At 40.7% G+C, this 21,171-nt stretch overlaps 1 protein-coding gene across 4 annotated transcripts in view; it reads right to left on the bottom strand.

The window, feature by feature from the left end:
- Nucleotides 1-6,245: 6,245 nt before the first annotated feature.
- The window catches only part of lmx1bb (LIM homeobox transcription factor 1, beta b), a 60,870-nt gene continuing 45,944 nt past the window's right edge, over nt 6,246-21,171 (bottom strand). For all 4 annotated transcript variants that reach the window (XM_067521587.1, XM_067521586.1, XM_067521589.1 and 1 more), the window contains 6 exons: nt 12,891-13,123; nt 10,748-10,923; nt 10,159-10,236; nt 9,733-9,799; nt 8,578-8,739; nt 6,246-7,423 (listed from right to left, as the gene is read on the bottom strand). In XM_067521587.1, coding sequence (XP_067377688.1) covers nt 7,266-7,423; nt 8,578-8,739; nt 9,733-9,799; nt 10,159-10,236; nt 10,748-10,923; nt 12,891-13,123 — 874 coding nt within the window. In that variant the 3' untranslated portion in view covers nt 6,246-7,265. The remainder of the gene's footprint in view (nt 7,424-8,577; nt 8,740-9,732; nt 9,800-10,158; nt 10,237-10,747; nt 10,924-12,890; nt 13,124-21,171) is intronic.

Genomic DNA, 21,171 nt, shown 5'->3' with positions numbered 1-21,171 from the left:
TCTGGAAAACACATCACACCTAATTACCAGACACTCTTCACTTGAAAAAAATTTGATTGATCTATGATGTTACTGAGTCCTTTTTAAAGGAGAAGGCCAAAATTACGTGTTTATATGATCGTAAACTATCCTCTGCTAGAGCTAGAGTGAAAGGACATAATGATGATCTGCAGTATTACACAGCCTGGAGCTGATACACTCATTATAAAAGCTAAATTCACTTTGTGGACAATTAGAATGTTTGCTTGAACTATAATTTCTTTGAAGGCCTTGTGGCTAATATTACTTTACAACTTAAAAGTTCGATATCAAAAAATCATCCATAAACATCACTTGGACTAGTGTTTGGTTTACCTTAAATAAAAGTGCTGCAGCATGGCACCAGTGATGGGTATGATGGTGGACGTGGTTAGTTGCGGTGGTACTTTGGCTCAGGCTGAAATACTGTATTTCAAGAACCAATGATTAGTTTTCCATGATGTTTTGTACAGTCGGTCTCAGTGTGACTCAGGCTGTGTTAGGGGCAGGGTAGAAAAAAAGAGCTTTTCTGTGGTATACCGTATATTTGTCCTTGTGGACACCTGAGGGGTGGTGGTGAACCCTCCTACTCCTCCCTTGAGTCCACCTATGGTACATCTTGGTTCCCAGAGAATGAATCCAAACAACCTTGGTGGCCTTCCGATTCTTCATTTAGTTCCACTTTCAGGTTCACATACAGGAGCTAGTTTGGAGTTGAATGTCTTGACAATTGTGGAATGGATTGTGATAAAGTTTGGTCCACATTCTTCCCTTCCTCAGCATCAACTGTAATGATTTTGATGATCTTCTCACTTTTCATAAACGACCCTCTTCTACTTTATTTAATAATTTAGTTTATTCTTACCTACTGTATATTATGTTTAATTTAAATTTATTTTGTTTAAAATAGAGCTATTAGTATAGACTCTAGTCTAGATTTTTTTATTGGATTACATATAGCGGTTAGCAAGAGATATTGTTTCATAAAACTCAATAAACTGAGCAGTATGCCAACACATGTCGAAGTCTAAAAAGAAAAATCATCTTTATCTTTTTCTGGAAAGATCCTGGAGCACTACATATGGTGCATGTTATATTTTATGGCTAATTTTTAGTTCATCACACCAGAAAATCTTACCACTGTGACACAACTGAAATTGCCAGATAAAATGGCAAATTGCAAAGTCCAGGGCATCTGAGGTGGGAGAGAGTGCAGGACTTTGGATTCCAACATCAAGGGAGAGGTTAGAAGGACTGGCTTATGTTTGACCTGAAGGTCATCATTCCTTCAACTAATGCCCCTGGCATCACCGTCCTCCTTGACTTCAAACACCCTGGCTACATTCCTAGACCATGTACCAATAAGCACCAATAACACAGAAAAATGAAAACCAAAACAGATGGGCTTCAATAGTGGTGGGGATTACTGAGCCCTATCCGAGGCTCTATGTGCACTCCTGGGCATTGAGAGGTGAATCCCTCACCATCTTGTTCTCAGCACAGAAACAAAGGTGGGAGATGAAAACTGTTGCAGCAATATGTTTACAAGGCCCAGTAATGTCTTTGGAGAGCTTCAAGTGGTCATTGGTTTCTTGACATGAGAGGGATGGATGTAATAGAATCCACCTAAAACGTCCTTTGAATTGTGGATTTCTTGTATTTGCATTGCCCAGATTGCATCACTTGTGGTGTAGCAGTAAAATAGTTTAATACTGTGGCATCAATAAAGTAACAGTAAAACAATGTTACTACATCTATGCTGGGCCTGTAGCATGCAAACAATGTCTCATACAGTTGCAGTAGTGTTTTGTGCTGCTGAGTGACACAATAAAGCGACACACTGCTGTGAGGACATGCTTGGATGTTTGGCTCTGACCCCACTCTATGGTCAAAACCACAGCATAGTCTGTCATTTGATTATGCACAAGCCCTCAAGGCTCAAAGAATATGTGTCAGACACTGGTTAAAAGTCTCCCTTAACAATTAACCACACGCCATGGAAAATGCCTAACAAAAACACTCAAAGCTCCCCCTCTTGCTCCCACTAGGGACCCGCTCTGAACTTCTGTGAACTCTGTGAAATCATGAGAAGAAATCTAGACTATACTGAACCCACAAAATGTCTGAGTGTCTTTGGACTGGCAAAGCAACAATTAATTGGGCTTGGTTTGTTTAAAAAAAAGGAATATTGCTCAGCTGTAAATGTGATGTTGAGAAATGACAACTGGGAATGCCAATTACAAGTACAGTAAATTCATTACAATGGCCACTTCAAAATAAAAGTGTTGCATGGTTTGAATAAGTCACTCCCTCGGTGATTTACTGTGATGATATGCAGCCCTGTTGCTTATACTCTTCAGCTACTGTCTTAAGGCACGCTGTGCTTTTATGGGGTAACTGGGGAGAATCTTGCTTAAAATGACCCTGAATAACAAACCCAGGTCCATAACGTTTTCATGAGTCAGGCAAGAGAACAAACAGTTCAGAGAGAGAAAACGAATCACAAACCTTCAATTGTGTGAAGAAAAAAAAATAAATCAGGATTTTGGTTATCTAATGAAAATATTGTCACTAGGCTCATTTCCTATGTGGTGCCAGAATGGCAGAAGAGTAAATGTGTGAACAGTTTACTGAAGACTGATTCTTAACTCACTTTGAGTTTGTGTGTGTGTGTGTGTGTGTGTGTGTCCTCAGCTCAGGTTTCAGCAAGGCTGTTTTTATATCGAGGCCATACTAACCCCAGCCTCTATGGGTCTTCTTTGGCTGATTCACGCTCAAGTGCCAGCAAACAAGCGATGACATAGGTTATATTCACACGTTGGATTTTACTGTTTAGCACATTGGGGACTTGAATTAAAAAAAGTGGGGACAGGGATACAAAGAAAAAAAAGTAGGAAGGACACAAGGCTCTAGAGTGTAGACATGTAAATAGTCAATAAAATACATCCTGAGCAAAATCTATTTTTGTTTTTACCCTGTCAACTCCAACTAATACTGTGTTCCCAGAGCTTGGGCAGAGTGGAGTAGGAACCTGGATTTTCTGGACAAATGGACAGTTGTGGAATAAAAGGTTCAAATTGTTTTGATTGATACCACTCCATCTGCCATTTGTATGAAGTTGCTATCAGTGGCTGGTTATCTCAGAGTAGATTTGCATAAAACTGGAAACAACTATTCTACCACCACTTATAGCTAACTAATTAACATGTTGTGTCTGGCTTGTTTGTCCACACAAATAACTGTAAGTGTACAGACTGTTCACAAGATGTCGTTAGCAACTGTTTGCCAAAAAACAGTCCAGCGCTAAAGTAACCAAAATGACATACTGTTGTTTTTACACATTTTATATTACAGTATATATTTATTGTATTGTGTGCTGAGATGATTATGCATAGTTATGCAACAAGGCATAGTTCGAATAATGCAAAAACATTATTGTACATATACTGCAGCCATTCTCTGAAAATGTACAATTATTGAATTGAATTGAAATCCAAGGCCTAAGGGGGCTTAAAACTTGGGGGAATAAATATGCATTAGCAAATCATTTTTTTCTTGTTTTGTTTTTGCATGTGTTTTACCTTTTAGTATGATGCCTGCCTTGATCTGTACCTTTTCCTGGTCCACAGTGCAAATGTATTGTCAACAATTTAACTGTACTGTTTGTGACAACAATCTTAAATTCGTCCATGTTGTTATTAAATAACCAACCCGACCATAAAAGAAATGGAAAGAAATATGTACATGTTAAATCTATGCATAAGAATTTATATTTCTTTTTAGGGTTTTCACTGATATTTCAACTAGAAAGTCAGCAGCAGAGCCTTCTGTCATTCTCTACACCCAAACACCTCTATGTGAGCTCACCTGGCCTGAACTGAAAAGGGAGAGGTTCAAACTAATTGTAATGTCTATGCCGTGCAAACATTGTGTGTGCGTAGCAACCCCATCCATGTTTACTGTAAATGGGAACCTTTGTCGTGTCTGTTTGCTCAGTCTTTTATATCTTTCGTGCTTTAAACCACATATAAACTAGAAACCTGGTGCTAACCTGTTCATTGTCTTTACAGGTTCTTGCTTATAGGCACAAACTATTTCTATCGTGTTTCCTGTTCGACTTGACGTAGTTCTCTTATGTATGTGTCACACACGAAAACTTCAGGTATTGAGGAAAAGAAAGCCACAAAATCCTTGTGTCAGTTGGGTTACTCAAATCTTGTCCAATCAGGTCCCACACTAAGATGATGTCACCGTGTGGTGCTTCCAGGGATACTCGCCTACCGGTGTGACAAGTGAAGATAAATGGCCATGTAAGCTTACCAACAAGTCCAACACCTGGCTGTCAGATTGAAGACCTGATAGTAGATATATAGATATATACCACACCAGGCTAATGCTTTAAACCCTCACAAAGTTGAAAATTTCATATTCTTCTTCAGTTCAGGAATAGCAGCCAACATTATTAAACCCTGTCATAAGTATGACATTAGAACCATATGGAGTCATAGTAATATGGAGCGTCATAAATGTTTATCTGCATGATCACATGACTACAGAGGCAGCGGCTGGAAGCTTGCCTGGCTGCTTTGAGGAGTTGTCAGGGAGATTAAGAAGCACCCAGATGGTACTTCCAAGCAACCGCCTGACTAGCCCTGAGGTTATAGGTGGGTTTGCTCTTCAATTGTGCTGCTATACTGGTATGTCACTTAATCTTTTCTCAGACCACACCCACACTATGTGCATGCTTCTGCCTCATCGTCTTCATTTTCTTACAGGAATACGTTGGAATAGTTGGGTCAAATGCCAAAAGTCAAGTCAAATAACAACAGAGGCGAGTAAATGAGATGCACTCAGTGTGGTTAAAGGACTAAGACACTACAGCATGAGTCAATTTGAGAATGAAATTTCAGAAATGTTAAAGTAAAACATCCCTTAAATAAACATTTATGTAAATGAAAAATATATTCAATATTAAGTCCTAATTGAAAAAGAGAATATTTTGTTTTGTTTCCCTGTTACATCATGATAATTATCATTGCACACACGGCCCAGCAGTAGCTTAAGTCTACATAGAATGACAAAGAAATATCTGTTTTCATTCTCGGGATACCTATGGATTTTGACGCCAGGCACAGCTACCAGTTTTAGGGATTTGCTACATAAACTTGAAGCCCAGCATAGGGACTTGGATCTAGTGCAGTGGTTGAACTGTAAGAACCAGCTGATGTGGTTCTACAAGCTGAGCGAGGAAGTTACGTTTGAGGAAACTAAGGAAAAACCTGTCACAGTTCTTGGCAACAGCAATTCATTGTGTCAATTTGTCTTAATGTTTGACATCACCAAGTGTCAGTCAGAACTAAATGTTAAGCTCCTGGATCCCAGCTAGCCTCTCACCACATTGGTATTAAAGCTAAAAATAAGCCATGGCTAAATTGGAGTTATGGCAAGTGCTGGTGGAGAGGTTTAACAAACACAGAAGCCTGCTTTAACGTTAGAGAACACAGCTATAATCAGAGTGAGGTTGGAAAAAAAAAATTGGACCTTTAGCATTGAACCAGCTGATGGTCCTGACATCTTTCAAAAAAATTCAAACCGCCAAACACTGATGTCCTATGTTGTGGAACCATTCAGTGAAGGCATCCTGTGTGTTTGTGATGTGCTGTCAAAGGTTTATTTTACTGTGGACACTCAGCTCAGCTCAAGACTGCAAAAAACTAGTTGCAAGTGGCAACATCCTCCATTTCAGATAATAATCCACAGTCTCAACAGAGAAGCAATTTCAGCCATTGCATTAAAATTTGACTTTTATGTTTTATTAATGTTTTAATATTAAGCCAGGTATAGTCTATGATCTGCAAATAACTAAATACTCCAATGGCCCTCGGTAGGAAAAAAAAGTTCCACCTTTGGTTTATAGCCATGATGTGAGTTTGTACTTTAGCATTGTGCATCAGCATGTTAACACGTTTGCTAATTAAAGTAAAATATTTTGGTGATGCTAGAGAAAAAGTTAAGGGTTCGCCAAAATCACCAAGGAATATTATCTACTGTGGGGACCATGAAAGGTCTGCACCAAATTTCATGACAATGCATCCAAAATTATCAATATATCAATTGACAAAGGTCAAGGTTGCACCACTAACACAGCTAAACAAAACCAAAATGAGTTGAGAATTCCTGCATGAAGCTGCTAAAGCAGCTGATAGTTGGCACGGGAATGAACCATGATCACTGAATGGCATTTATTTAATATTATCAGGAGAAAGACATTGTTTATTCATCAAACCAGTCCACTTTGGTCAATTAGCAAATTTAACATTTTGAGAATGCACATATGACAATGACAACAAAAGGTTTATGGTCTGTACGAAATAAATAGCAACATTGCTCATTTACAGCTTGGCTGAAGAAAATAAAAAAGAAACAAACGGGTTAATCTTCATATTAAAAAGGCATACAGATGAGTTGTGATGAACCCACTAATTGCTCAACAAAAAATGCTCTCCTTTTAAATAAAGCTTTTCAGTTTTAATATGCACCTTCAAGAGCCTGTTATAGTTAAATAAATAGAATGCTTTCCATTTTTGACATGCACATCCAATTTGCCTGGGGAAAGTATTTACACTTCACTGATCCTACTTGTCCATCAAATTCTCCACGTTTTTTTCCTCTAAACAATTCTTTCTCACCACAAACTCTCATACATACACAAATGTACAGTCACTCTTGCAGACATGCTGCACCTATTTACTATTAACACAATATCTAAACCTATTGAAAGTGATCAAAATGCTAACGGTGAACATAGAAACCCATGTAGTGTAAAGAAGAAACAGTCCAAACACCACATCTTAACCGGTGGGTGGGGGAGGGAGGGCTTACAAAAAGTTTTAGTTTACAACTGATCATGCACTGTATAAACTCACTGTGTTATTTGGTTTAAGAGTGTGTAATCAGTGGATTTAATATCTACTTGTTTTCTTTAATTGAACAAAGAAGAGTAATAGCTCCTGTGACAGATAAGCAATCCTACCAAATAATCTCTAACAATATTTAACTCTTTGTCCCCAGGAATCTTCACTCTCCTACAACAAGTGGTTTCACTATCTTTGAGTAAGCTTCCGCACATAACCAGGCAGTGTTTCTTCTGACAGGTCTGTGTTAGTGTAGAAACTCCTGGCCATCACGCTTCAGGTTGAGATGGGCAGTTTATTCTGTGCTGATGTTTTGTTGTTCTCACTTTTCTTTCACGACGCAAAATAAGAGTTCTGCATGGAGTAAAGGCGATCGATGGGGTTCCCCACACGGGCCTGCATGGAGTTGACGTCCGATGATGCCATGAAGCAGTCACTGAGGCTGGTTAAAGACGTGTCACTGTCTATGTCGTGGAATGCAGAATCGTTACCTGTGGGGAGACGATACAGAGATTAGACGTCAGGATTCAGTGGCAGAGGCGTCATTCAAAAAAACGCAGCAACGCTCCACTCTGACTAGGAAGTCAGTGCAATCGCGTATTTGATATTTATAGCAGCTTTGGGAAATTATAATTACTAATAGTCACTTTGAGAAATTGCTGTAGTGTGTCATCACAATTGTGAGAACTGTTTTGTTAGATATCATCAAAGCTCACTTTTTGCTGCCCTCACTGGGACAATTGTGGTCTGTGAGGGAGCATGTAAACAAGGGGCATCCTCCTAAAAGATCTGGTTAATAGCAACTGTTTACGCCTTTCATAAAACCTCAACATGTTATTTCTCTGGAGGGAATAGTTAACTTTATTACACTCTGGATCTTAATGATAGTGTTGCACAAAATGGGGACAGTGTTTTGAGACATATCTTTTAATGCCTTGCCAATATTGTTCTTTTCCCCAAACCAAAGGAGAGTGATGAGACTGGGGATTTAGATTCTTACTAGAGAGAAAAACTAAATGGAGGCAAATTATAAGGAAGTTATGAACTTCAGGAAATGGTCCCTCTGGGGCTTGTTGAGGACATCACTCAGAAATGTGTTATTCCAGTTACATCCTGTGGACTAATACTTGATTGACTGATTTCTTTTCCCCCCTCAGTGTTTGCATTTTAATTCTTTCCTGTATCACACAGAAATCAGAGACTTGTTGTTTTTCCCATTCTGATTCATTAGCTCACACAGTCCTCGATCATTGCATAGACTGCATTTTATCTTAAGCTGTCCACATCAACCACATGTTTTTACCACCATTGGAAAACATCATCAGTAACAGGGCATGTCTCTGAACTAGAGGCAGAGAGTTAAAACCATATTAAACAGATCTGAAAATGAACTTCAAAACCCAATAGCTTATGAGAATGCTTGTGTTATCTCATGTGGGAGGAGAAGCTGCTCGTTCTCTTCTGTGTGCGGCTTGAATCATCGAGGCTGCGGCTTGAACACATGTCCCACACTGGGGAGCTATGAGGTTGATCAAGGGACAGGCGTGTGTGTGTGTGTGCGTGTGTGTGTGTGTGTGCGTTTTGAGTACAGGACTGGGGGAATGGGTGGTAGTGGAAGGGGTAGTGGGAGTTGGTGGATGCTCACCATATGGGTTCATGTGGTCCCCGGGCATCTGTGGGGGGGTGAGCCCCTGTTGGAACGGGTCTGTGCTGTAACCATTCTGATCCATGGCGACCAGCTGCTGCTGTGGTGGAGCCAGCGGTGTAAAGGAGTTCATCATCCCCTCCATCCGATTGGACATCACCTCTGGAAAAGGCACAGAGAGCAAAAAAGATACACTGTTACAGAAAATGTAAAAAAAAACTAAACAAAAACAAAACAGTTGGTCTGCAGCCACACACAAAGGGTGTACACAGAAAGGTGTGTCTGAACATGGGAAAAACCGCTCATGATGAGAGCATTAACAGTAGGGACATGTTTCTTCCTTGTAGAGTCCCTTTAACAATACCTGGGAATTTTACCAGCTCACCTGAATCTGAGTTAGGTTGTGCTTAACAAAAAATAAATAAATAAAAAGAATCTGGTACCTGTGGGATAGCTATGATAACTTCAAAATACCTATTTTCGTTGCAGTCCACAAATATAGCTCCTGGTTAAGTGATTACTGAGAGGGAAACAAAACTGTTGTAGCTTCATCGCTGGAGCCCATCGCCTATCACTGATATTCATTGTTTTTGGCCCCAATCACAGTGACTTCTGTTACCAAAGTGACATATTTGTAAGCTGTTTGTACACTGTCTGATGTAGTTCATTTATTGTAGTTTATTGTATTAGTTCAAGTGCCTTTGTAAAAATTTGAAAAGCTCATATCTACTCCTTCTGCCTGAAATATCCAGAAAGTATAACTGTTTTCACATCACACTTGAGTAATTTTTCAGACTGGACCGTTACTGGCTGGTTGTTATTTGTGATGTCACAAAATCAGGCTTGTACCTACATGTCTTAAAATTCAGGTGAGCACAGAGAACCTTCCCACTGCCAACGTATAAATGTGAAAACACCCTTCTAGTGTCAAACTCTGCACATACATCACTGTGCAGTGATGCTCGAACAACCAAATGAAGGAAAAATATGCAAAACACACCCCTGAGTGAAGGGGGTGCTTTCAAATTGTGGAAATGTAACTGGAAAAATGAGAAATTTTGTAAATAACCAAAAAAAACAACAAAAAAAACCACGAGACAAAGATTTGAGACAATGAGCCTCCATTGTGTCTACGGGACATGTACACAGTCGTACCTTGGCCAAGTCTCTGAGAATTCTGTTGTTCTTGTTGTTGCTGCTGTCTTCTTGCCAACTTCTTCATCTGAAACGAAGGAGTCAAAGTTGTGAGGAACTCCCAAAACTAACATGCGCTCTTTAATTTAAAAAGGATGCTCCTCGCTGTTCACCCTCAAATGAACTGTATAAAAATCTGTATCTGAGTGCTCTTCGTTGTCAAGTATCAAAGGTTTTCACGAGATAATAATCAGAAAAGAGGAGGGTGTAGACATTTAATGCAAGAGTGTCCTAGATTTGCAACTCCTTTTTTTACATTTGTGAAAGGAATGCAGCAATAAGTTTAACACACATAGTTGTGGTAATTTATTAGCTGGACTCTAAGATGGAACAAGGCTGTTGAATGTAGACACAAAATCTAAGTCATCCTGTGCTAACTGCTCTCACCTTAGCTCTCTGGTTCTGAAACCACACCTGGACCACCCGAACACTGAGTCCTGTCTCTGCAGCCAGTGTCTCCCTCACCTGAAGGCATCCAAAGAAAAGATCTTCAGCGTCACAAAAGAATACAAAACACTTCACAACACAACGCCATGAAAAACTTTGCCCGCTTAGCCGAGCTGCCACATTTGCTTTGCTTTGATTTCAGTGAACGTTGAATGAATGCAGCAGTCTTTTTGGACCTCTTGGTTATTGCCTCTTCAAAGCCTTGGACAGTGTGCAGCGCCTGTTTTAGGTCCCGGGCTATGGGGGCAGTTCTCCTATCTTAGAATGACATTTGGTGCAGGCGGACTGCGTTACACCAGCTTGCCTCGGTTAACACAGAACAGAATGCTGCTTGCCACTTCAAAGCTCAGCTCTGAGGTGGGGAAGATTTTTTTAATTTGAGAATTTTATTTGTGAAACTACTGTAGGGCTCGCGGTTTGGATTTAAATACCCATGTGTCCATTACTCCTAATGCAGACCAGGGAATATTTGAACAATTGCTTAATTTTCCTCCGTTTGTCGTACCAGACTCTTAGAGCTTTGTCTTACCTTTCTGCAAGGTTTTGAGGAAACCTCAAAGGAGGCCTTGAAGGCCCGTCTCTGCTGAGTGGTCAGAATGGTTCGCGGCCTCTTGGGCCTCCTGGGATCCTTCCCATCATCGCCCTTTCCCTGGCCTCCTATGCCTTTCTCTGGCTTGATGTCCAGCTCCTCATCGTCACTTTTCTCTGTAGAAAGAGTCCTGTATCATCAGCACAAGCTTGAACTGACTACACCCTTTTAGTCAGTGACAGTCTGCTGATAAATATATTTTTGTTCCTCCCTATTCCTGGAGATCGACACACCACAAGTGCATAATCAAAGGAGACACATGTGTTTTTGATACTTTGTTATCAATTTATTACAAAAGAAATGGGCCACATGTATGACGAGACTTACAGAAGTCTGTGGCTCTTGCTTGGAGAATGCATTGAAATTTGAACATTTGTCACTGAACTGGACACTGTGTCACTAGAAATTTATGGCGCTCAGCTTTGTCTGATTTACACTAAATCAATCTCTGATAAGAACACTACATCAAGTGAAACATGAAAAAGACAACATGAGTGCATAGGAGAAATGTACTGTATCTCCCATGACACAGCAAGGAAATGCAATTATTGCTCTGTTTTAGACATTAAAATAATGACAAAGTCTATATGGGTTGCCAGATTTTTACAAGCAGCAGCAGGATGTTACATTTCTGGGCTGTAAAATCTGTGTAATTTTTATGCTTCTGCTCTAGAACGTACAATTTAAACTAAATAATAACTTGGCTTTATTAGATTTCTGAGATGTGTTTGTAGATTTATTGTGTAGATGCAGCTGTTTGCCGCTATCACAAACAATAACTACATATTTAATACTCTCCCAGAAAAATTTATTACTTAACCAGTAATAAATTGAAAGAAGTATGAATACAACATGGAACTTGTTGATCTTCAGGCACCTGCCACATACTAAGCCTGTCTATTATTCCTGGAAAATAAATTCAATTTAATTGCTTTGATTTCCTTGTCCTTACTTTTCATCTCCATTTTTGAAATAGGTTTGTTGTTGAAGACGCATTCGATAAATGTAAAATATGACATATAGTATTGAAATATGCAACTTAATTCAACAAAAGTAGTGGTTAAATTCTGCAGTGATCCATGCATTTTTTGTGTGCAAAGACAACAAGGCCACGTAAAGAGAGCATGAAAAAAACAAACAAACACCTTTCGTGTTGTAATTCTATATTAAGAGGACAAGAAGTGTCTCAAAATCTGCTGTTAACAAAACCCTAAACAATTCGGGGTTCTGTAAAAGAAGGGAGCACACACACAGACGAGGGCTCAGCGTCTCCTGTCATCTGGTTCTGATATGTATCAACATTTCTCCTTAGAAAACCTACATTTCATCTGCCACATGCTGAGGTTAACCTCTGTTCATGTCAACATTTTCTCCTTCTTAAAATTTGGAGACATGCACAAAAGACATGCCTGTGTGATGCACAGGGACACAAGCAAACGGGCGAAGACACAGAGCAAATATTCCCACAAGTTGACAAAAGTTGACACAGGCACAGATGTATTTGACAAATTCCCCGCTTTTGTGCATGTTTAAATGTGAGCCAGATGGTAGTGAACAGTGAGGCTTGGCAAGATGCCTCAATGTGTGCGGAGGCTATAGGCAAAGAACACTAGAGCTGATAAGAGCGGAGGCACAGGCTTTCTGCAGAAAGGTCCCAAATCCCTCTGTCACTCACCATGATACAGTGATTTAATTCTTTCCAGCACCAGATCCTGCCCACGCATGGAGAACCATTAATATAGGGTGGCTGGGCTTTATCCTGTTTCCACTTCCTATTGTATCATAAACCTACGCTCCCTGCTTGAATTAGAATGCTACAAACATTAGCCACTTTTTACTGCCTGGGCTGCATGCAAGTCCCAGCATCTAATCCATCAGCTACTTAAAAAAAATACTATAGTTTTTTTTTTGTCTAAATAGTAATAAAGCAGCAGATTTTTAGTTTCTATCCATCGTGGAGAATGTGTATGTTGGCTGGCACTGTCATGGATCAGAGCACACGGAATACAACACCCTGGTGCCATGTGATGATAACACCATGGTGCTGTTCTCACTTTTATGTGACAGGGCGCAGAGGGCTCACCTGAATCTGAGTCATCCGGGCTGACAGAGCTGAGTAAGTCTTTCTCCCTCTCGTAGTCGATCTTGCACAACAGCTGACCTTCCTTCAGGACAAACTCGTCGCCCTTGCGCAGCTGGCGGTCGCACACGCAGCAGCAGAAGCAGTTGAGGTGGTAGACGCACTCCAGGGCACGCATCACAAACTCAGTGGGGGCAATTTTCTCCATGCAGCCACTGCATTTGGTCGCAAACAACCTATAGGAGAAGGAAAAAGGGTTTGCTGAATGGAGGCGTGCTGACAGCAGAGTAGTTAATTAAAGCAACACTGTGCAGCTTGTGAACAAAGAAACAGAGCATCAGTTCTTTTTTTACAGCATGAAAAGTTCGATTCATAAAAAAATATAATGAACCTTTGCTATGTTTATGCTATGTTTTTACCGTTTTTTTCAATACCCTACGATTGCTACTTGTGCACTTAGTGGCTGCTTTTCAGCAAAGACAACTGCAGTGTTAAAATGAGATGTGGAGCATGTTCTCTCACAGATGAAAATACTAGTAGTAATGAAATAGCAATTAAATACAAGTGAACACACACGAGGGTTTTGCTTACACAACCTTTCTCAGTCTGGTTTGACCAGTACCTCATGCTGGTTAATGTTAGCTAATCATCAGGAAAATGTGACTTGATAACTTTTGTGTGGCTCGTTTTTGCTTTTGCCATTCTGTCCCACAGCCTTACTTTAGCTGCCCATCAAGGTCTTTTGATTAAGAGTCAAGTTGGCTGGCTGATGCTGTGGGCAGCCGAGGAGGTGACTCCTTGGCAGCAACTCATCTGTTAAAATTTCTAGGGTGGGCCCATCCCCATCCTTGCATCATTCCAAGTGAGCTCACTCATGGGCACCCAATGCCCCCTCACAAATCTAAAGAAGAGGCTGGATCATGTTCTAGTGTAGTGATCACCAAACCCTGATGATCCCAATCAAGCCCTTGCTGGCAATTTACACAATTCTTTCATAAGCACAGCATTCTATATGCATCAGATAGCATATCAGAGACCGTGATTCATTGCTGGCTACCAGAATGCCTTCTAGTCTGTTCATATCTCATCTTACTGTCTAATATCATGCCTCTGTGGTGCACGACTGCCTCTATCACCATTTCCTAGACAACACCTCCATCTTCTTTTATATCCTTTGAGGAAGATGTTTGCATTGTTTTATTGGTGACTGAGAGGCATTTAATTCACCCTCTGTTGTTCAGAAGAAGCCACATTAAATGGAGCAAGAAGGCAGGGAGTGTAGTTGATCGTGTCCAGCCGTAAAGCTGGATTTATTAGTGGCTTCTTTGTTTGCCCTGGTCTGGAAGACAGCTGGCAACCGCCTATCTATTTGTGGCGAACATCTATTTCATTGTGCAAGGCAGGGAGAGGAGCAATTGACATCATCCGCTGGTTCGGGACAGGGATGAGCGATAGTGATGAATATAATGTGTAAATATGAGAGGAGGGAAACCAAAGGATGGTTTTGTTATGGTAATGCTGTTGTAGGTGCTGATTGAGTACTGATAGGGTGTGTGTGCATTTGTGTGTTCACACACGTAAAATGCATGTGTATGAGCAGCTGCATGCATGCCGGAAACAAGACAGCCTCCAAAACAATTACTGCACAACTGATCATTAGAGCAGCAACAACAAAATCTAAATTTTATGTTACACTAATTACATCACATTAACTGATTGGTTATTTTACTTAATTACATCCATTATAATCAAAATGACACATTGAATCTGGATCAGAAAACAGCAACTGAAGCATCTTATTTTCTTAGCACGCAGCAAAACAACAGAGATATCAAAGCTGGCACTCTTAGGGTTCATGAAATCCTTTAATCTTTCATTTATTACAATAAGTTAAGGAGATTATTATTCAACTATGGAAAAACCTCAAGGATAATCCCCTGAAAAAAGAAATTTTGGCATGTGTCTCAAACAAGTAGGATTCTTGTTTAAGTGACCTGCCAACCTGATTCTATCTTCTAAACAAAAATTTAGTCACTGAAAAACAAAAGACAAGAGTGACACTTCAAAAAAAAAACAAAAAAACAACTCAATTCAAAAAAAGGGAATTTTACATTGAGTTAATTCTGCAGAGACAGAGTTGTTTCTGGTTTTTAAAGGGTTTAGTGTTTTACATGCTGGGATCAGGGAAAATAGGTGCTGAATCTGTTAAGACAAGTTCCCAGCTCTGACTCTAGTGTTTAGCTAATGATTGCTGGCTTAAGCTGAGAAAGAGAGCAAAAAGTTGAGGAAATGACTTGTTAGCACGGTTTTGATATGTCCAGGACTTTGCATTCACCTACGACCGCTCTCTCAAATCTTCTCATCTAGATGAAAACATTCTCATTCAGCCCTCTTTCCTTTCTTCTTTCTCCTCGCCGAGTCTAATCTTGTAAGCCATTATTTTTCTATTTCCCCTCTCTGTCACTTTGCATTATTTTTGCTGCTGTAATTCCTATTCGTCCCTTCTGGAATCTTCCTGTCCTGCTTTGTCCTCGGGTCTAATCCGGACTTTCTGCCTGCTTTCAGTCCCCGGTCCCCATTCTCAGCAGGGTTCAGATGGAATAGCCATGCATGACGCCCCTTCTATGGCAACCACACCTCCACAGGAAGGCAACGGCGACTTTTCGGATGGGCAGAGAAGGCCTTTGAGAAGCTGGCAGCAGAAGTAAATCCTTCTCTAAGGAACAAGGAGAATTAGCAGGGAGCAGTGGACTAGGGATTTAACCCTACCCCTCTCCTTTGAAAGGCACAGTCAGTCCCACTCCTGCGGCTAGCCACAATCAAACAGAGGAGGAGTGGGGAGGTGGCAGTGGGGAGAGGAGAACACAAACTCCCTGAATGACACAAGCAGTGGATTGTGGAGGAGCCTAATCCCACTTTAATACCTTTCCAAGTTCAGCTGCTAAAGAATGCTCTTTAAAACAACACCACTGTGTGAGCAGTGAAGGTTGACCAGGGGGAGGCACGCCATTCAACCTCCCCAACATTACCTGATTAGTGGTTTGAGGAGCTGGCCAGTGGGCCAGCATGCCAACAGGAGACAAGACAGAGGCTGCGATGTAAATGATCATTTTAGATATAGAAAAACATATCACCTGGAGCTGCTGATAACATTAGGTGAAACAGACACTTCACACCTCTCTGTAAAGACCTACTGGGATATAAAAGGTACCAAAGAGCTGTAGCTGCGACTTATAGTGATTTGGACGATCAGTTACGAGTTTCTGCTTCTACTTGATCCCAGTGACCCACTACACTAAGACTTGTATCCACCTAAAATCCACTTTCTGGATGTTCAGCTGCTTGGTAGCATGACTCCCAGTGTCACAGAGGCAGTGTGATCAGCACCTTTAAGCTTGCCCGTTTATAAAAGACACCACAAAGACAACCACCAGCATGACAACACATGTCACAGCTCTCGCTTTCCCTCCTCCCACACCTGAGCGCACAGCTCAAGTGATGAGACCCTCCTGTGCGGATCAATGGCAGCATCTCAAGCAGAGAGGACTGTCAATATTTACCCAGGCCTCCCTAGAACTGGACTCATAAATGAAAAAAAAAAAGCCCATCTCAGCACATACCTCTCTCCCAGAGCAATCATTACGTCCCTTTTTTTAAGCCTGTGTCCACATACCTGTAATCCCTTGTCTGTTCTTTCTTACATTATCAATGATTGTCCCTGCTTCACCGTTACAGATTATCACACTGTTGAGGCTTGTAATGCTACAAAAAAAAAAAAAGACCAGAACAAAAAAGAGCATTATGAAGACGACCGAAGCCAACAGGGACCGACAGTTATTTTGTCTGATGAACACTTCGGCTAAGCCAAGTGCAGCTGAGAGACTCTGGCCTCTCTGTTGCTCTTCTTCTTCCTCCCTTTTCCAGGCACTTTTGAGAACTATGCAATCTCCCTTTGAACAGATTATAGCCAACTTATAGTGTGACAACATCTTAAGCTCTCACCACATGTTGCCAATGATTTCCCAGCTACAGACATTACATTTAATGTTTCTGCTGCAGTGATAAGACTCAGGAGGACTGGTGGGGATAAACGAAATACAGAAGAAAAAGACAGACAGAGTGGAAGGGAAAGGGAAGGGTAGCCGTGGTTGTGGAGCTACTTATAGTCTTTGATAATCATGCTACATTTAGCAACATGTGCTCACCTACTCCCCTTTTGCTATTGAACAACACTCAGAGAAATACTATAACAATTTGGGGAAGAATGGCCCGGGCTATTATGTCGCTGCATCCCTTTAAAGTCAGAGAGGATGAGGATTATCCAGGAAGCAGCTGTAAGCTATTACTTTGAAGATGGGCTCTCGTGTTGGGGCAGAAAACCTGTGGCCATGCCAATCACTGCCAAGGTGAGAGCTGAAGCCTGGGAGGCAGGTCAGACAGGACGAAGGAGATGTGGAGCAATCAGTCAACGGTGTACGCTCGACATTTCCCCTTATTTTAATGGCTACAAGTTGGATATTGCTACATCTTGGGTCAATTCGTACATTGTAAGGTTTTAATGCTTTTACAACAGATGTGCGTCTGTTCAACATTTTTGGGTAATGCACTTTACTTGCAGGTCGTTAAATGAAAAGATTGATAGTGCCCTCATATCTGTTAGCTAAATATATGGCTATGGCTAGTAGCTGGTTCGCTTAGCATGGATTGGTAAAACACATAATTAAAAACCTTACAGCAGCATTTGGGGAATTACTTACACTTGGCTTCTTGTTGGGAGTTAGATTTGCACATTGGTACCACTTGTATTTCTTCTTAGCAAAAGTGATTAAGTCAATTAGTCAATTAGCTTGGCCTAAATACAGGTAATGTACAGTAGAAAAAAAAAGCTAGGCTCAGCGTACTGTAAACCTCTGGAACTACGTAATCAGAAAGAAAAAAACCTCATGTAAAACTCCCAATTGCTGTTTTTACTTCTTCCTATCAATTAAACAAACAAGACATGATATGTTAAGTAAACAGATTCAGAGGTGCTGGTAGATGTTGTTACCATTGTACAGAATCAGTTTCCAGTTGATATGCTAAGCTAAGCTAACCGGCTGTATGTGACCTTATTTATCAAACAGACAGTGTGAGTGTTAATATTCTTCTTATTTCACTAAAGACAACAAAGCGTATTTCTAAGAGCGTCAAACTCCTGCTTCAAACATTTCACATACCTCAAACCAAATGGGTGCATTTAGTGAAAAGGTCATTTCTCCATCTACATTTTTTTGGGGTAGAGTTTGGTTCTGTTTGCTGTCTGGAAAGACAACAAACAGATCCGTCTCAAAGAGGTAGCAGAGGTCTCCAAACTGTGAAACAGCCACTTTTCAGCTTCTCGTGAGACACGCCTTACTACGTGAAAATTGGCTCTAAGCAGTCGTATCAAAAGAGGAAAACATTTGATGCACAGATGTTTTGCTATACGCGGATGAACGAAGGCGACCCTTTTCAACTTTGTTTCAACATCATGAAAATTACTTTGTTATGTAGGGGGCTGTTGTCCTGAAAATAGCAACCTCGGTTCAGCTAATGTACAGTAAGTGTTGGGTTGCTCACAGAGGGACTGATGATAAAAGCAGATTGCAAAGGAAAGTTGTACTTTAACACAGCGGGTTTGCATGTTTAAATAAAACTAGTAACACATCCAGATTCATACTTTTTCAATGGAAAGGAGGTTAAAAAACAAACTTACAGGAATGCATGAGCAGTAACGTGAAAAAGTGGTAGTGATAGCGCTGCCTGCATAAATGATCTCAGTAGCTGACCTTGTTTCATAGTATCAGCATTTCTCTTTGGAGCATAGATTCATGGACAGTAATGAAGCCAAATAAAAAGTGCCATCCTTCTGCTCCCAAGGGCCATCTCCAGTCAGCTCTAAAAGCTGCTTAATCACCATCCCGTGCTTACTACATTAACATAATAATGGCCTTTAAATTGAGGCTCTTTGTTTTTTAATTAAACTCCCAGCAGGTAAAAGTAAAACACATTAACGTGAGATGTGTACACCATTAATGGCCCAAAGGTGCCTTCTTCATCACACAGCTCTGGCCACAGGGTTCTGCTTGTTCCCCGCACTGAAGCGCAGCACCGGCTGCCTGCGAGCTCACATGGGAGGAATGAGACGAGCTGATTGCACTTGGCATGGCCAAGATAATAGCGAAAATGTGTTCTATGTGTTAGTGTATACGTATGCACCTGCCCTATATCTCAGAGGGAACACACTTGGTAATAGCTGCTGAACAGAACTACAGTGAATGTATAAAAAAGATGCTGCTTACAGTTGGTCTGGAGTGAGGTGTTTTCCGGATCATCTAGCCCACACATTTACTATTGTGAAAATAAATATGGGCACTCTATTTTTTCTATGGCAGCATGAGCTCCTATATGCTGGAATGTGCAGACGGGTCTCCGGCCAGACAGACGTATCTGTACATAAAGCTATACTGCACAGCTGCACAAAGAAATCCTAACCCCTGAGTCGATATTCAAATGATCTCATTCCAGGGGCTGTGTGTTAAACAGATTACCCAAAACTTGAAATACAGTTTTAAGGGGGTTGGGGGGTGTTTGTGTGTTTAAAACACCCAAATTGTTTAAATTTCACAACTGTTTGACAAGTCTGCATGGAAACAAAGGTCAGACTGTTATTTAGAGAATATGATGGGGTGAAACTCAAATCAAACTATATGAACGAATGATATCACCAAATGTACAAGAATTCGAATAACGGTACATACACAGTCAATACTGTGCGTTTGAAGTCCTAAAACCAGTAGCGATGCTCCAAGAATTGTCCACTGGTGTCTCTCCTTCACATGTATCTGCTAATGAGTCACTGGGAAAACAGCATGGAAATAATCCTTTCCAGCCACACAGGTAGAACAAAGCTCATGGAGTGAAAAGGACAGTGTATTGGGCAGCAGAGGAGGCTAAGTACACATCTAAATACAAAAGTAAGCAGGCAGGCACACACGATGCTGTTTGGACAGCTGGTGTTCCTCAGTATGTAAAATGAGTGCAACATCGCGTTTAGGCTCAGTTTTTAGAGCTAAGAACAAACAATATGGTAGCATCCGCTGCCCAACAACATCAGTGTGGAATATATAACTGGAAAGATGTACTGTAGACCTTTTTCATTTTAGATTTATTCCTGCATATTTTATCTTTTCCCAAAGCCCACTTTATCCTTAAATAAATAAAGAAATCAAACATCTGTGAATTACAAGGCTGTTGTAAAGTGCTTTGCTGTCTTTCGTCACTCCATTAAACTGTCTGTAAGGGCCATCACTGCTAGAGATGTGACATGTTTACAACACGAACCCTCCAAAAGCACCAAGAGACGCAATGTCTGGATAGCTCCCATTAAAATCATGAGAACCCATTTGATATATTTTTTAATAAACGTACAGGTATCTGATTGTCTGTCCCTTCCAAGTTAATCTGCGTGAGGTGGAGCAAAGCCCATCAGTAAGGTCTTGGCCCGTTTGACGAGCCACCGCGAGTGATTGCTGCTTCTGAAAGAGCTGGGAGAGCGGAGAGAGTGATGGCTACAATAACTGTAATGGTTATCACATGTTATAGAGCTATGACTGACGATAACTGCCCACAGATACACAAGTTCTTTTTTTTTCTTTTTTTTTAATGAGAGGTTGACTCAGGGGTTCGCAACAAATCATAACGCGTGTTTTACTTTTGGAGAAATAAAACAATTCTGTCCAATCAAAAAAACAAAAACAAAAAAAAACCCAGTAAAAGCAGGAGAAACTACAACCTACGCTCATTTTACTTTACTTTCTTTATAGAGCAAAAAATAAATGGAGTCATCTTTCAGATCCAGCACCGGAATGGTTAAAAAACAACATTTGCATTGGAGGACTTTATAATTACTATTGACCCAGAGGTTCTGGGTCTAGGAAATAAAACAAACAGTAATATGAGGTGTTCTAAAGCACAAGTCTGCAAATATGCAAAGAGAGGGTCTGGTGGAGAGCATCACGCTTTGGCTTCTTTTCTCCACTCCTAATCTGTGGGCCTACACAATATTAAGACGGCTTTGGAGCCACTTGTGACCCAGCTGTGCACTAATGAAAAATTCCACAGCTCTGTGCAGAGGCCAATGGAGCTTGACCCCTTTCCACCCTGAACCAAGCAATGTCCATCTTGAGGAGTTTACCATGGCTGAAAGATACTGGATTAATAGGTATAAAGGAGAAAGAGAGACAATCTGGGAAAGAGTGAAAAG

This window comes from Channa argus, chromosome 11 (assembly GCF_033026475.1).
Source record: "Channa argus isolate prfri chromosome 11, Channa argus male v1.0, whole genome shotgun sequence".
NCBI lineage: Eukaryota > Metazoa > Chordata > Actinopteri > Anabantiformes > Channidae > Channa > Channa argus.
This window is presented reverse-complemented; position numbering and strand designations above follow the sequence as displayed.